General features: G+C 42.4%; 1 protein-coding gene across 2 annotated transcripts in view; it reads right to left on the bottom strand.

Moving 5' to 3' along the window:
• Window positions 1-2,825: 2,825 nt before the first annotated feature.
• The window catches only part of ints1 (integrator complex subunit 1), a 111,925-nt gene continuing 99,920 nt past the window's right edge, over window positions 2,826-14,830 (bottom strand). For both annotated transcript variants that reach the window (XM_068055879.1, XM_068055880.1), the window contains exons 47-48: window positions 13,401-13,510; window positions 2,826-6,465 (exon numbers count right to left, since the gene is read on the bottom strand). In XM_068055879.1, the coding sequence (XP_067911980.1) occupies window positions 6,350-6,465; window positions 13,401-13,510 (226 nt within the window). In that variant the 3' untranslated portion in view covers window positions 2,826-6,349. The remainder of the gene's footprint in view (window positions 6,466-13,400; window positions 13,511-14,830) is intronic.

A 14,830-nucleotide genomic window follows, 5' to 3' on the forward strand; every position in this document is an offset into this window, starting at 1 on the left:
CAGTCATACAACTAGATGGTCGAAGGATTGGATTCATTTTTACACACACACATATTTCGTCAGAAATAATCTGAGCATTTTGAAACCATCTGCCAGCACTCTCTAACCGATTGATCCAATCAACCACACGATCTTACAAACCTTCATTTTTAAAAAATCTGCAGCAAAAACAAAAGCAAACCTTCCCCCAATGCTGCAAACTGATCTTTGCTATATGTTGTCTGGAATGAAAAGCATGATGTTTCACAAAATAAGTGGATCTTGACACCCATTCTGTACATCAGTGTTTATTCCCCTCCCATGGAAACTGTTACTGATTTGTGTCATTGATTGCAGTGACTTCGGTTTGCAGGATCCATTCATTATGTAACCCGCAAACCTTAAATATGGTGCAGGTAACACAATGACATCAGCATTTCACGGTGAATTTGTTCCCACTCCAGCAGAAAGTGAAAAGCTTTAGACAAAACATTAACTAAAAGCCAGCAGTGCTGGTTCCCAGCTCAGTTTCAGTATCAACTCCCTGTACAATCATCCCATTACAAAGGTTGGGGTACAATGCTCGAAAGGGTGCAAACATAGCACACACAAGAAAGCTGTAATGTAGCAACAGACTATATGGCCTACTGAGGCTGCAGCGGCATTTTTCTCTGTGACCCACCCAGTCTAATCCCACTCTCCTGCTCACTCACATATCCTTTAATATCCCACTTAGTCTGATCCCACTGCCCTTAATTCTTCTTTTTTGATGTTGAAAACATCCATGTTTTTGTCACCTGTAGACTTGATTTCTCCGAAGTCCTTGCTGTCCACCCATCCTCCTTGTTAGGCAAAAAAATCAAAGGTTATCGGGGATAAATGGGAGTGCGGAATTCGAAACACAAACAGATCAGCCATGATCTTATTGAATGGCGGAGCTGGCTCTAGGGGCCGAATAGTCTACTTCTGCTCCTAATTCATATGTTCCTGGTTGTTCTTTATACCCTTTAATATCTCACTTGGTCTAATCCCACTCATCTACTGCAAGTTGTTATAGAGGAAAGCAACAACCAAAGAACCTACAAATAGCAAAAAGATAAATGACTAACCTATTTTACCAATATCGGTTGAGGATTAACTCCCTGCTTTTGTACTTTATCGTGGAATCTATAGCATTTCTTTTGTTTCGTTCCATGTTTGGTCTCCATTCTGCAATTATCGTTTTAATTTCCTGAATTCAGTTTTCTTATGTTGTCCTGCATTATAGCCCTAACCTAGGTTTCTCATTTTTTTTAAAAAAGCAGTAGAAACATTTAGCAATGCAACTTACAATGGCTCACATCTGGTTAAGTAGAGATCTTTACATTCAAGGCTGGATTGCTGTATGGGATGCATGCATTGACCTACGTAGCACATTTCATTATGCAACTACGTTGGTAAAGTGAAACATCATTATATATAATCTGGTCATGGACATTCACTACTGCGTGTCTGTTTCTCCCTTGGAAGTTTGCCATTTCTGCAGTCAGGGCTGGGGCAGCTGTCTGTCTAAATCAGTTGCAAGTTGCAGACAACCTGAAACAAGTCCAAGCAATTGCACTCTTTTTTTCATTTGTTCTTGGAATGTGAGCATCGATGGCTAGGCCAGCATTTATTTCCCACCCCTAGTTGCCCTCGGGAAGGTGGTGGTGAGCCGCCTTCTCGGACCACTGCAGACCATCTGGTGTAGGTACACCCACAGTGTTGTTACAGACGGAATTCCAGGATTTCAACCCAGCAACAGTGAAGGAACAGCGACATAGCTCCAAGACAAGAATGGTGTGTGAATTGGAGGGGAATTTGCATCTGCTGTCTTCGTCTTTCTAGGTGGTAGAGCTACAGATTTGGAAAGTGCTGCCGAAGGGGCCTTGGCGAGTTGTTGCAGTGCATCTTGTAGATGATACACACTGCTGTCACTGTGCACCGGTGGTGGAGGGAGTGAATGTTTATGGTGGTGGACGGGGTGTCGATCAAGCGGGCTACTTTGTCCTAGGTGGTGTCGAGCTTCTCATCCAGGCAAGTGGAGAGTATTCCATCACACTCCTGACTTGTGCCTTGTAGATGGTGGACAGGATTTGGGGAATTAGGAGGCAAGTTACTCACTGCAGAATTCCCAGCTTCTGACCTGCTCTTGTAGACACAGTATTTATACAGCTGGTCCAGCTCAGTTTCGGGTCAATGGTAACCCCCAGGATGTTGATGGTGGGATTCAGCGATGGTAATGCTGTTGAGTGTCAAGGGGAGATGATCACTGCCTGACACATGAGTGGCACAAATGTTACTTACCACTTTCCAGCTCGAGCCTGAATATTGTCGAGGTCTTGCTACATGTGGACACGGATTGCTTCAGCATCTGAGGAGTTACAAGTGGTACTGAACACTGTACAATCATCACTGAACATCCCCACCTCTGCCCTTATGATGGAGTGAAGGTCATTAATGAAGCAGTTGAAATGGTCAGGCCTAGGAGACTACACTGAGGAGCTCTTAGTGATGTCCTAGAGCTGAAATAATTGGCCTCAACAACCACAACCATCTTCCTTTGTGCTAGGTATGACTCCAAAAAGTGAAAGTTTTCCCCAATTCCCATTGACTTCAGTTTTGGTGGGGTTTCTTGATGTCACACTCAGTCCTGGTAATGTGCAAGGAGACAGGATTAATCAATAAACCCATGGTAGAGGTGCCTCTAGGTAACAGCGATCATAACGTGATAGAATTTCAGCTTGAAGGAGAGTATCAAAATTTCAATGTCTAACTTGATACCAAATATATTGTATCACTTTAGAATGTACCTTGTGAAAGAGAAAACGTGTTTAACTATTTTATTAGAGTTCTGCGAGGAAATAACAAGCAAGGCGTTAAAGGGGCACCTGTAGATGTGGTGCACTTGGATTTCCAAAAGGCATTTGATAAGGTGCCACATCAAAGGTTACTACACAAGATAAGAGCAGCTGGTATAGGGGGTGACATATCAGCATGGATAAAGGACTGGTTAGCTAACAGGAAGCAGAGAGTAGGAATAAATAGGTCTTTTTCGTGTTGGCAAGCTGTAACTAGTGGAGTGCCACAGGGATCAGTGCTGGGGCCTCAACTATTTACAATCTGTATCAATCACTTGGATGAACGGACCAAATGTATGGTAGCTAAATTTGCTGATGACACAAAGTTAGGTAGGAAAGTAAGCTGTCAAGAGAACAAAGAGTCTACAAAGGGATTTAGATAGGTTAAGTGAGTGGGCAAAAATTTGGCAGAGGGAGTATAATGTGGGAAAATGTGAACTTGTCCACTTTGGCAGGAAGAATAGAAAAGCTTTACACTATTTAAATGAGAGAGATTGCAGAACTCGGTGGTACAGAGGAATCACAAAAGGTTAGTATGCAGGTACAGCAAGTGATTAGGAAATCAAATGGAATGTTAGCGTTTATTGCAAGGGGAAAGAGAGTTTAAAAGTCGGGAGGTTTTACTGCAGCTCTACAGGACCTTGGTGAGACCACATCTGGAGTACTTTGTACAGTTTTGGTCTCCTTATTTGAAAAAGGATATAACTGCATTAGCAGTTCAGAGAATTTCACTCAACTAATTCCAGGGATGAAGGGCTTATCTTATGAAGAGAGGTTGAACAGGTTGGACCAATACCCATTGGAGTTTAGAAGAGTGAGAGGTGATCTTATTGAAACCTATAAGATCTTGAGGGGACTTGACAGAGTGGATACCGGGAGGATGTTTTCTCTTATGGGGGAGACTAGAACTAAGGGACACAGTTTAAGAATAAGAGATCTCCCTTTTAAGACAAAGATGAGGGGAATTTTTTCTCTGAGGGTCCTTAGTCTGTGGAATTCTCTTCCCCAGAAAGCAGTGGAGGCTGAGTCATTGAATTTATTGAAGGCTGAGTTAGATAGATTTTTGATAGACAAGGGAGTCAAAGGTTATGGGGGCAGACAGGAAAGTGGAGACCACAATCAGATCAGTCATGATCTTATTGAATGGCAGAGCAGGCTCGACGAGTCGAATGGCCTACTCCTGCTCCTAAGTTCTATGTTCAGTCAGATGCTGCCTTGATGTCAAGGGCAGTCACTCTTACCTCACCTCTGAAATCCAGCTCTTTTGTCCATGTTTGGACCAAGACTGTAATAAGGTCTGGAGCTGAGTGACCCTGGCAGGACCCAAAATGAGTATCAGTGAGCAGTGTGTAGTAAGTGCTGCTTGATTGCACTATGAAAGACACCTTCCATCACTTTGCTGATGATTGAGAGTAGACTGATGGGACAGCAATTGGCCGGATTGGATTTTCCCTGTTTTTTGTGGACAGGACATACCTGGGCAATTTTCCACATTGTCGGTTAGATGATTGTGCTGCAGCTGTACTGGAACAGCTTGGCTAGTTCTGGAGCACAAGTCTTCAGCACTACAGCCAAAATATTGTCAAGGCCCATAGGCTTGGTGCAGTCTCAAGTACCGTCTCCAGTTCTACTGACAGGTGGGAGCAGGCTGGGTAACCATCATCATGGGCAAAAGTGAAGAAAAGTTGTGGGGAAAAAAGGGTTAAAGCCAGGCAATAAAAATTCCATGGGGGAAGGGAAGTAAAGCCCATTGCTTTTACCTGTTGACCGATGATTTTGATTATTTGATACTGAAATAACAGAACAGTATGATAATTAGTGAAGGAAATGTATAATTGCAACAGCAAACAGCATGCTTCACTGGCTGCGTTCAGCTCCTATAGTATATACACATACACACAAACAGATTGTGTATGCCAGCCATGACTGGAAGGATTACAAGTTTCAGAGCCTACTCTTGATAAAGTTCAAGTTATTTTTAGATTTGATTAGAGATACAGCACTGAAACAGGCCCTTCGGCCCACCGAGTCTGTGCCGACCATCAACCACCCATTTATACTAATCCTACACTAATCCCATATTCCTACCAAACATCCCCACCTGTCCCTATATTTCCCTACCACCTACCTATACTAGTGACAATTTATAATGGCCAACTTACCTACCAACCTGCAAGTCTTTGGCTTGTGGGAGGAAACCGGAGCACCCGGAGAAAACCCACACAGACACAGGAAGAACTTGCAAACTCCACACAGGCAGTACCCAGAATCAAACCCGGGTCCCTGCAGCTGTGAGGCTGCAGTGCTAACCACTGCGCCACTGTGCCGCCCCTTATCTTTCCTCTTAAGAGTTATCCTTTATAATATCTTAATTCCTGAGAATCATCTCCAGTGAAAATACTTTGAAGTCTTAAGTACATCAATAATAGCTTTTGATGTAACAATCTGTTACTGTTTTACCCCAAATGGTTTCATTTTCTGCCCGTGCTGGTAAACGGTCAGGTGCCTGCCAACTGCTCCAAAAGGTTGCCTGTTCAGTCTGCCTCATAACAGCAAATAAAAATGACTCATGTTTCTTTCTTGTCAAACATTCATTTTTATAAAAATTTCCTAACAAAAGTACAATGCTTTAACAGAATGTTATGCAGCCAAGAAATATTACTTTATGGGTCTCACGTTGCTGTTTTTTTTAAAGCAGAGTGAATACTCCTCTTCTGGTCTGCCTCACAGCCCTACACATTCACAAGACCTCATCAGAACACAGTACTATCTTTCCAAGGAGCCTCACTGAAACACAGCTTTGCCCACCCTGTTTTCAGACATTAATTTCCAGCCATACCCCTTACCCTGCAGTATGGTGAAAGGGTGGAACCCCGTCCTGTGCTGTGAACAGGAGTGCGGTTTTCTAGGGAACTGGCGAATCTGTTGGCATGGGAGACTTGTGCCAGTGCTGCTGCTTTTCTTGACTGCGTTATTTTATGTGCGGATATCTCAATCAAAGTGGGACATTGAGAGGTATGCCCCCACGATCCCCTCTGGGGGTGGGGGGAGGGGGGGGGAAGGAAAGAGAGAGAGAGAGAGAAAGTGGGAGAGAATGGAATTTAATCTTACACAGCACCTTATTGTGCATCTCTATAGAGAGAGAAAGCAAGAGAGAAAAAGAACTTGATCTTTCAAGCACATTTTTGTGCATCTTAGAAATGTCACAAAGGGCTTCAACTGATGAACTGAAGTGCAGTGACCACTGTTAAATGAGAAAATTAAGGACTGACACCCTAATTCCCATTAGCTTTGATGATTTGTAGTTGGGACTCCAATGAGAAGCCCTTCTGAGTGCAGTATCCTGGATAGATCGAAGCTTTCTTGATGACTTCTTTTGGAATATATATGAGGCTGCAATGACTTTGTGCTGCAAGTACTTCCTCTACATTGCCTTTAATCATGTTTTTTTCTCTCACCCAAGTCCACAGTCTTTTTATACTGCTCAGTCTTTAAGTAGTGGCTTCCATGTGTAGAACTTTCATGGCCTCTGCAATCTGTGGGCTTGTGTCAAGCTGGCTGTACATCCCAACCAAAAAGGCTTTGTGCAAGAGGACTCCTGCATGCTCTGTGAAGAGAACATGGTAGAAAAGTGAGCAACTGACCGAAGTGAAAGGGACAGTAGCTCTCTATCATACAAATCAAGGCAAATAAACTGGTCAATAATAGAATCACAATATGAATTGCATGTATATAATGAGTTCCATGTTGGTTTAATAGATAAATATACTGCCCACTACATTACTGAGCAATATAGACCTGGAAGATCCCCAGTCTGTGCAGTATACAAACACCACCCAGTGGTGGAAGGAGGCATTACAAAAGGAAGAAAGTACCATGATGTTGACTGAGTACTGCATCTACAGAGTAAAGCCTGGCTCGAGTATAAAATTAAAATTTAATACAGTACTTATACGAACTGGGCCTGACTCAACAACAGCCAACCCAAACCTGACCCAAATCCATCAATTTTTTTTAAATGCGCAATCGAAAGTAGAAAACACATTAGATTAAATGTATATTAAAACAAAAACAATACGAAACAAAACAGTACAGTCCAGCCCGATCCAACCCGAGCCCGAATGCTGGACACAGAATACAGACCCGACCTGAACCCGACACATGTGGTCGGGTTCGGGTCTGTAGCCAGGCTTTACTACAGAGCACTTAACTTAGGGTATTTGGTGAATGAAAGAATTTTAAGGGTTGATCCCATTCTAAAATCTAATCAAGTTTTGTATTTAGCATTTAACTTAACTTTAACTTGCAGTTTCTTTCACAGTGTTAGTCAGTGGTAAACAAGCTGCCTGCTAGTGGCAGCTGCACAGTTAATTAGGTGGCTAGTTAGAATTGGTTACCTGGTCAGCAAGGGCTGAATTAAGTCTTTGGAATGTTTGCTAGAATAAACAGAGGGGGTTTTTACGAACGCACAAAGCCCAGCTTGATGGAGTACTGCTTCTACAGAGTACTTAACTCGGGGATTTGATGAGTAAGGTAAGAAGTGCTGTTCTGGTATTTTACATAAAAAAGAGCGGTCTGAGAGAGGGAGCTGAAGACAGTGAGACCTGAGAGCTGAAGTCTAGAGGCATTAATTAGGTGAGCAGATTTTTTTTCTCTAAACTAGGGCAATAGTTTAAACTCGGACTAGGAAAGTATAAGTACTGTATTAAATTTATAGCTTAACTAGCTAAACAACTTAATATAACTACAAATAATCATTGAATAAAGACTTTCAGTAATTAAACAAAATAAGGCAAGTCTAATAAATGCAGAGCAGGTTGTGTGTCTCTACTGCAGAATGAGGGAGTTTGTGGACAGTGAGATTGTCCCAAGCAAACACATCTGCAGGAGATGTCTCCATCTCCAATCTCTCCGGCTCAGACCCATTGAGCAGGAGTGCAAGTTGGAGAGACTGACACATAAGGGAAGGGGAGGAGGAGAGTAGAATAGAAATGTAATAGTTATAGGGGACTCTATAATTAGGGGAATAGATAGCATCCTCTGCAGCCAAGAAGGAGAATCCCAAAGGGTGTGATGCCTAGCCGGTGCCAGGGTAAGGGATATCTCACAGCGGCTGGACAGGAACTTAGAGTCATAGAGTCGTACAGCATAGAAACAGGCCCTTTGGCCCACCGTGTTCATGCCAACCATAATGCCTATCTATACTAATCCCACCTGCCTGCATTAATTCTATATCCCTCTATGCCTTGCTCATTCAAGTACCTGTCCAGATGCCTCTTAAATGTTGCTACTGTTCCTGTCTCCACCACCTCCTCAGGCAGCTCATTCCAGATACCCACTATTCTTTGTGTGAAAAATTTACCCCTTTGATCCCCTTTAAACCTCCTCCCTCTCACCCTAAATCTATGCCCTCTAGTTTTAGTCACCCCTATCATGGGAAACAGACTCTGGCTATCTACCCTATCTATGCCTCTCATAATTTTATATACCTCCATCATGTCCCCTCTCAGCCTCCTTCGCTCCAGGGAAAACAGACCCAGCCTATCCAACCTCTCTTTATAACTCAAGCCCTCCAACCAGGCAACATCCTTGTGAATCTTTTCTGCACCCTCTCTAGCTTAATCACATCTTTCCTGTAGTGCGGCGACCAGAACTGCACACAGTACTCCAAATGCGGCCTAACCAACATAATGTACAACTGTAACATGACGTCCCAACTCTTGGACTCAATGCCTCGGCCAATGGAGGCAAGCATGCCATACACTTTCTTCACCACCCTGTCTACCTGTGTTGCCACTTTCAGGGAACTATGTACTTGCACCCCAAGGTCTCTCTGCTCAACAACACTCCCCAGGGCCCTGCCATTCACTGTATATGTCCTGCCCTGGTTTAACTTCCCAAAATGCATCACTTCACACTCGTCTGCGTTAAATTCCATTTGCCATTCCCTTGCCCACTTTCCCAGTTGATCTATATCCTGTTGTAACCTTAGACAACCTTCTTCACTGTCCACTATACCACCAATTTTGGTGTCATCTGAAAACTTACTAATTATGTCCCCTACATTCACATCCAAGTCATTAATATATATGACAAACAACAGAGGGCCCAGCACCGATCCCTGTGGCACACCACTGGTCACCGGGAGGAGCTTAATCCAGTTGTCGTGGTCCATGTTGGAGCAATTAACATAGATAGGAACAGGAAGGAGGTCCTGCTGAAAGTATCAGGAGTTAGGCTCTAAATTAAAAAGCAGGACCTCGTGGGTAATAATCTCTGGATTATTGCCCGAGCCACGTGCATAATGGCATAGGAGCAGACAGATCTGAAGGATTAACATGTGGCTAAAGGGCTGGTGTGGGAAAGAGGGGTTCCTTTTCATGGAACACTGGCACTAGTTCTGGGACAGGAAGGAGTTGTAGCGATGGGACTGGCTCCACCTGAACCGGAATGGGATCCGTAAGCAACGCAAGCAGCCTAAATACAAACGAAACAGCGAAGGACAGCATAGGAAAGAATAAAGTAATGGAGGACATTGATGGCAAGGGACTAAATAGAGTTATAAAACAGGAGTCTAAAAAGAAGTCTGAAAAAAAACTATAAAGTGAGAGGAAATCCTATTCTAAATGAGTTAAAATGCCTGTACAGCAATGCACACGGTATCTGTGATAAAACAGGAGAGGCAATCATGCTCTGGGAGGAACCAGGCACAGTATGGATTACTGAGACATGGGCTACAGAAAATTCAGGACTGGGAATTAAACAGTGCAGGGTATAAGATATGTAGAAAAGACAGAGAGGGAAAAGGGGGGAGGTGGAGTTGCTGTACTTATTAGGGATAACATAATGGCAATAGAAAAAAAGGGCACAGCTATCAGCAAGACAAAAATATGATCCAAATGGATAGAAATAAAAGATAATAAAGGATGAATCACACTAGCAGTTGCAGTCTACAGACCACCTAATAGTGGGAGGGAGGTGGAGGAAGAAATATTCAGACAAGTTAGGGAATGGAGTAAAGAAACATAGAATACTCATGGGGGATTTCATATATCCTGATATTAATTGGTCAGAAGAGGTAGGTAAAGGAGAGAAGGGAATGGAGTTCCTATAATGTGTACAGGACTCCTTTCTAATCCAATATGTAAAAAGCCCAACAGAGAAGATTTTTTTATTGGAATGAACCAGAGCAGATAAGAGGATTAAAAGTAGGGGAACATCTAGGCAATAGTGATAAGATAATATGCTTTAAGATGATAATAGAGAAGAACATAAGTATGATGAAAACCAGGTTAACAGATTGAAGAAAAGAAAATTTTGAGGGACTGAGAATAGAACTTGGGAAAAGAAAATGGGCAACAATATTGGCAAACAACAATGCAGAACTACCATGGGAAACATCGAATACAGCGTTCAACAGAGTGCAGGAAAAATATATTCCACTGAAAGGAAAGAACAAACTAAACACGAGTGAGACTCCATGGATGAATAAAAACATAAGGGAACAACTGAAGGTTAGGAAAGAGGCATACACAGACAGTGGAGGAGTGCCTGAAAAGAGAGAATACAAAGAGATTCGAAGAGAAGTCAAAAAACAATTAGGAAGGCAAAGAGGAACTATGAAATTAAAGTATCAAGGAACTTAAGAGTAAAATATTTTACAGGTACATCAATAAAAAAGGAAGGTTGGGATGGGAACAGGACCATTATGGGACAGATCGGTTAATACCCACAGGTAACCATACAGAGATGGCAGAAATATTAAATTATTTCACTTCGCTATTTACTAGAGAGATAGAACAGGTAGACATGACATGAGTAATGAGATCTTTATATCCCCTTTTTTATTTTAAATGCATTGAATAAACTAACTGAACTCAAAGAGGATAAAGCCTCTGGTCTGGATGGATTGCATCCATGGATTTTAAAAGAATCCAGGGAGGAGATAGCAGAGGCATTACTACACATATTTAGTCTGCTAGCAATCCATTCTGCCACTTGTCCCCTGACTCTGCACTCTCTGACCTTATTCATTACCTTATCCGAAGGCCTTTTGAAAATCCAGATAAATTACATCTACTGCATTACCATTGTCTACTCTGTTACCTCCTCAAAAAATTCAATAAGGTTGGTCAAGCAAGATATTCCCTCTGAAATGCATGCTGCCTATTCATTATTATAGTTTTCTTTTTTTTAGATGTTTTTTCTTTGGTAATGGTTCCATTATTTTTCCTACCACTGATGTTAAGCTGACTGGTCTATAATTTCCTGGGCATTTTCTGCCCCCCTTCATAAATATAGGAATTACATTAGCTATCCACCAGTCCTCTGGCTCTACACCTTTTTCTAGCAAATGGTTAAATATGTGTAGTAATGCCTCTGCTATCTCTTCCCTAGATTCTTTTAAAAATCCATGGATGCAATCCATCCAGACCAGAGGCTTTATCCTCTTTGAGTTCAGTTAGTTTATTCAATGCATTTAAAATAAAAAAAGGGGATATAAAGATCTCATTACTCATGTCATCAATGTCCTGGGGAGATGAGAAAACTATAATAATGAATAGGCAAGCATGAATTTCAAAGGGAATATCTTGTTTGACCAACCTTATTGAATTTTTTGAGGAGGTAACAGAGTAGACAATGGTAACGTAGTACATGTAATTTATCTGGATTTTCAAAAGGCCTTTGGATAAGGTAATGAACAAGGTCAGAGAGTGCAGAGTCAGGGAACAAGTGGCAGAATGGATTACTAGCAGACTTCAAGACCGAAGCAGAGTGTGGGAGTAAAGGGTAATTATTCAGAGTGGCAGAAGGTGGGAAGTGGTGTTCCACAAGAATCAGTGCTGGGACCACTGCTGTTCACAATTTACATTTTTAAAATTCTTTCATGGAATGTGGACGTCGCTGACAAGGCCAGCATTTTTTGCCCTTCTCTAATTGCCCTTGACAACTGAGTGGCTTTCTAAGACATTTCAGAGGGCAGTCAAGAGTCAACCACATTGCTGTGGGTCTGGAGTCACATGTAGACCAGACCAGGTAAGGACAGCAGATTTCCTTCCCTAAAGGCCATTATTGAACCAGATGGGTTTTTATGACAATCGATGATAGTTTCATGGCACCAATTCCAGATTTTTAAAAACTAATTAAGTGAATTTAAATTCCACCAGCTGCCATGGTGGGATTTGAACCTATCTCCCCAGGACATTAGCCTGGGCCTCTGGATTACTAGCTCAGTGATATTACCACTACGCCACCATCTCCCCATTACATTAATGATTTGGACTTTGGAATCAAAACACAATTTCTAAATTTGGGGATGACACCAAATGGAGGGGCTCGGTGGGGGGGGGGGGGGGCGGTTTGCGGGGGATAGTTAATACTGAGGAGCACTGCAAGAAATTGCCAGAGGACATTAATAAACTTGCAGAATGGGCAAATAATTGGCAAATGAAGTTCATCACAGGTAAATGTAAGGTAATACATTTTGTTAGGAAGATCAGGGAATTCACTTATTACTTGGAAGGTGCGAGTCTAGGTGGGGTAGAGGAACAAAGGAATCTTGGGATACAAATACACCAATCACTAAAAGTTGCATCATAGGTTAGCAAGGTCATTTTTTAAAAAAGCCAACCTAGCAATAGGCTTTATTTGTAGAGGGGCAGAATTGAAAAGTAGGGAGGTTATGCTAAACCTGTATTGTACCCGGGTTAGACCACTCCGTGCAGTTCTGGTCACCATATTATATCACGGCACTGGAAAGGGTGCAGAGAAGATTTACAAGGATGATACCAGAAATGCGTGGGTATACATATCAGGAAAGGACGAACAGGCTGGGTCTCTTTTCTCTTGGAAAAAAGGCTGAGGGATGACCTAATGGACATCTTTAAAATTATGAAACGTTTTGATATAGAGTGGATATAGAGAGAATGTTTCCTCTTGTGGGGAAGAGCAAGACTAGAGGCCATCACTAAAAGATAGTCACCAAGAAATCCAATAGGGAATTCGGAAAAAACTTCTTTACCCAAAGAGTGGTGAGAATGTGGAATTTACTACCACAGGCAGTGATTGAAACGAATAGTATAGATGCACTTAAAGAGAAAGCTAGACAAGCATATGAGGAAGAAGGGAATAGAGGGTTGCAATGATGGATTTAGATGAAGAAAGATGGGAGGAGGCTCAAGTGGAGCATAAATGCCAACATGGACTGGTTGGACCGAATGGCCTGTTTCTGTATCATATATCCTATGTAATCGTTTCAATTAAACTCAATACCCCATGGCTAAGGGTAGATGTTTCAGTTACCACCTGTGCTGTGTCTCTATGGGCATGACTATGATGCCCTCTGTGAAACATATAATGGCCATGCGAACAAGGTAAGAAATTGTTGGGGAGGGAGGTGGGCTGATGGTATCCACAGCACCAGAGCCCAGCACCTTTACAAGAAGAGGACAAAATTATACTGGGATGGGTGTGGGGCTGGTTTAAAGACTTCACATCATAAACTTAAGTTCAAGACTGGACTACGAGACTCAGCAATTTTACCTTGGCAGAGCAGCGTATATTCTGGAAGGTTCTTGAGGGCCGTCTGCACCACATCATAATTTCCAAAGCCAAGACAGTACATGAATGTTGGAAGAAAGTCAGTGGCAGTGCTGGAAGAAGAAACCAAACAAATTTAACTGTGTAGGTGGAAGGGGGTGGGGGCAGGTGGTGTTTATTTTGCCAAAAAGGAAAGAAAAAGTCTTATAAAGCAGAAGCAAACAGCAAACATAGTGCGATTACATTCGGAGGCTGCAAAGGGGCATCGAACCTTGTGAGACATCTATGTTCTTAACGTGGAAATACATCTGTCAACATTCGTCACAGTTTGGGTTGAGATTACAGAGTCAGGCCTCTGACAATGTTTGAGCAGTCACAGAAACAGCATAGGAGTAACTCAGCTCCTTAAGTATATCTCAGCCTGTCAAAGATGGTGCCTGGGAAGAGGGTACCCTTAAAACATTACTAACCTATCATTGCTTTTGGACAAGATGTTAAACAGAGTCCCCGTCTTCCCTCTCGGGTAGATATAAAAGATCCCACAGCACTATTTTGAAGGAGGAACATAGGAACTGGAGTAGGCCATTTAGCCCCTCAAGCTTGTTCCCCATTCAATGAGATCACGGCTGATCTGTGACCTAACTCCATATAGCCTTTGCCCCATGGGTGGCGCAGTGGTTAGCACCGCAGCCTCACAGCTCCAGCGACCCGGGTTCAATTCTGGGTACTGTCTGTGTGGAGTTTGCAAGTTCTCCCTGTGTCTGCGTGGGTTTTCTCCGGGTGCTCTGGTTTCCTCCCACAAGCCAAAAGACTTGCAGGTTGGTAGGTAAATTGGCCATTATAAATTGCCCCTAGTATAGGTAGGTGGTAGGGAAATATAGGAATATGGAATTAGTGTAGGATTAGTATAAATGGGTGGTTGATGGTCAGCACAGACTCGGTGGGCAGAAGGGCCTGTTTCAGTGCTGTATCACTAAACTATTAAACTAAACTATTAAACTATTATAACCCTTAATACTTTTGGTTAACAGAAATGTCAATCTCAGGATTAAAATTAACAACTGAACTGGCATCAACTGCCTATTGTGGAAGAGAGTTCCAAACTTCTACCACCCTTTGTGTGCAGAAGTGTTTCCCAATTTCACTCCTGAAAGTTGTGGTTCTATTTTTTAGACTGTGCCCCATAGTCCTAGACTCCCCAACCAGCAGATATAGTTTCTTGCTATCTACCCTATCTGTTCCCCTAAATATGTTAAACTTCAATCCAATTACCCTTTAACCTTCTAAATTCCAGGGAATGCAATCCTAGTTTATATAATCCCTCCTTGTATTGTAACTTTTGGAGTCCAGATGAGCAGGGACTTCTCCCTGGTGTCCTGGCAAATATCGATCCCTCAGCCAACACTGCAAAAAAAAAATTATCTGGCCATTGT

The sequence above is a fragment of the Heterodontus francisci genome, chromosome 24, assembly GCF_036365525.1.
Source record: "Heterodontus francisci isolate sHetFra1 chromosome 24, sHetFra1.hap1, whole genome shotgun sequence".
Taxonomy (NCBI): domain Eukaryota; kingdom Metazoa; phylum Chordata; class Chondrichthyes; order Heterodontiformes; family Heterodontidae; genus Heterodontus; species Heterodontus francisci.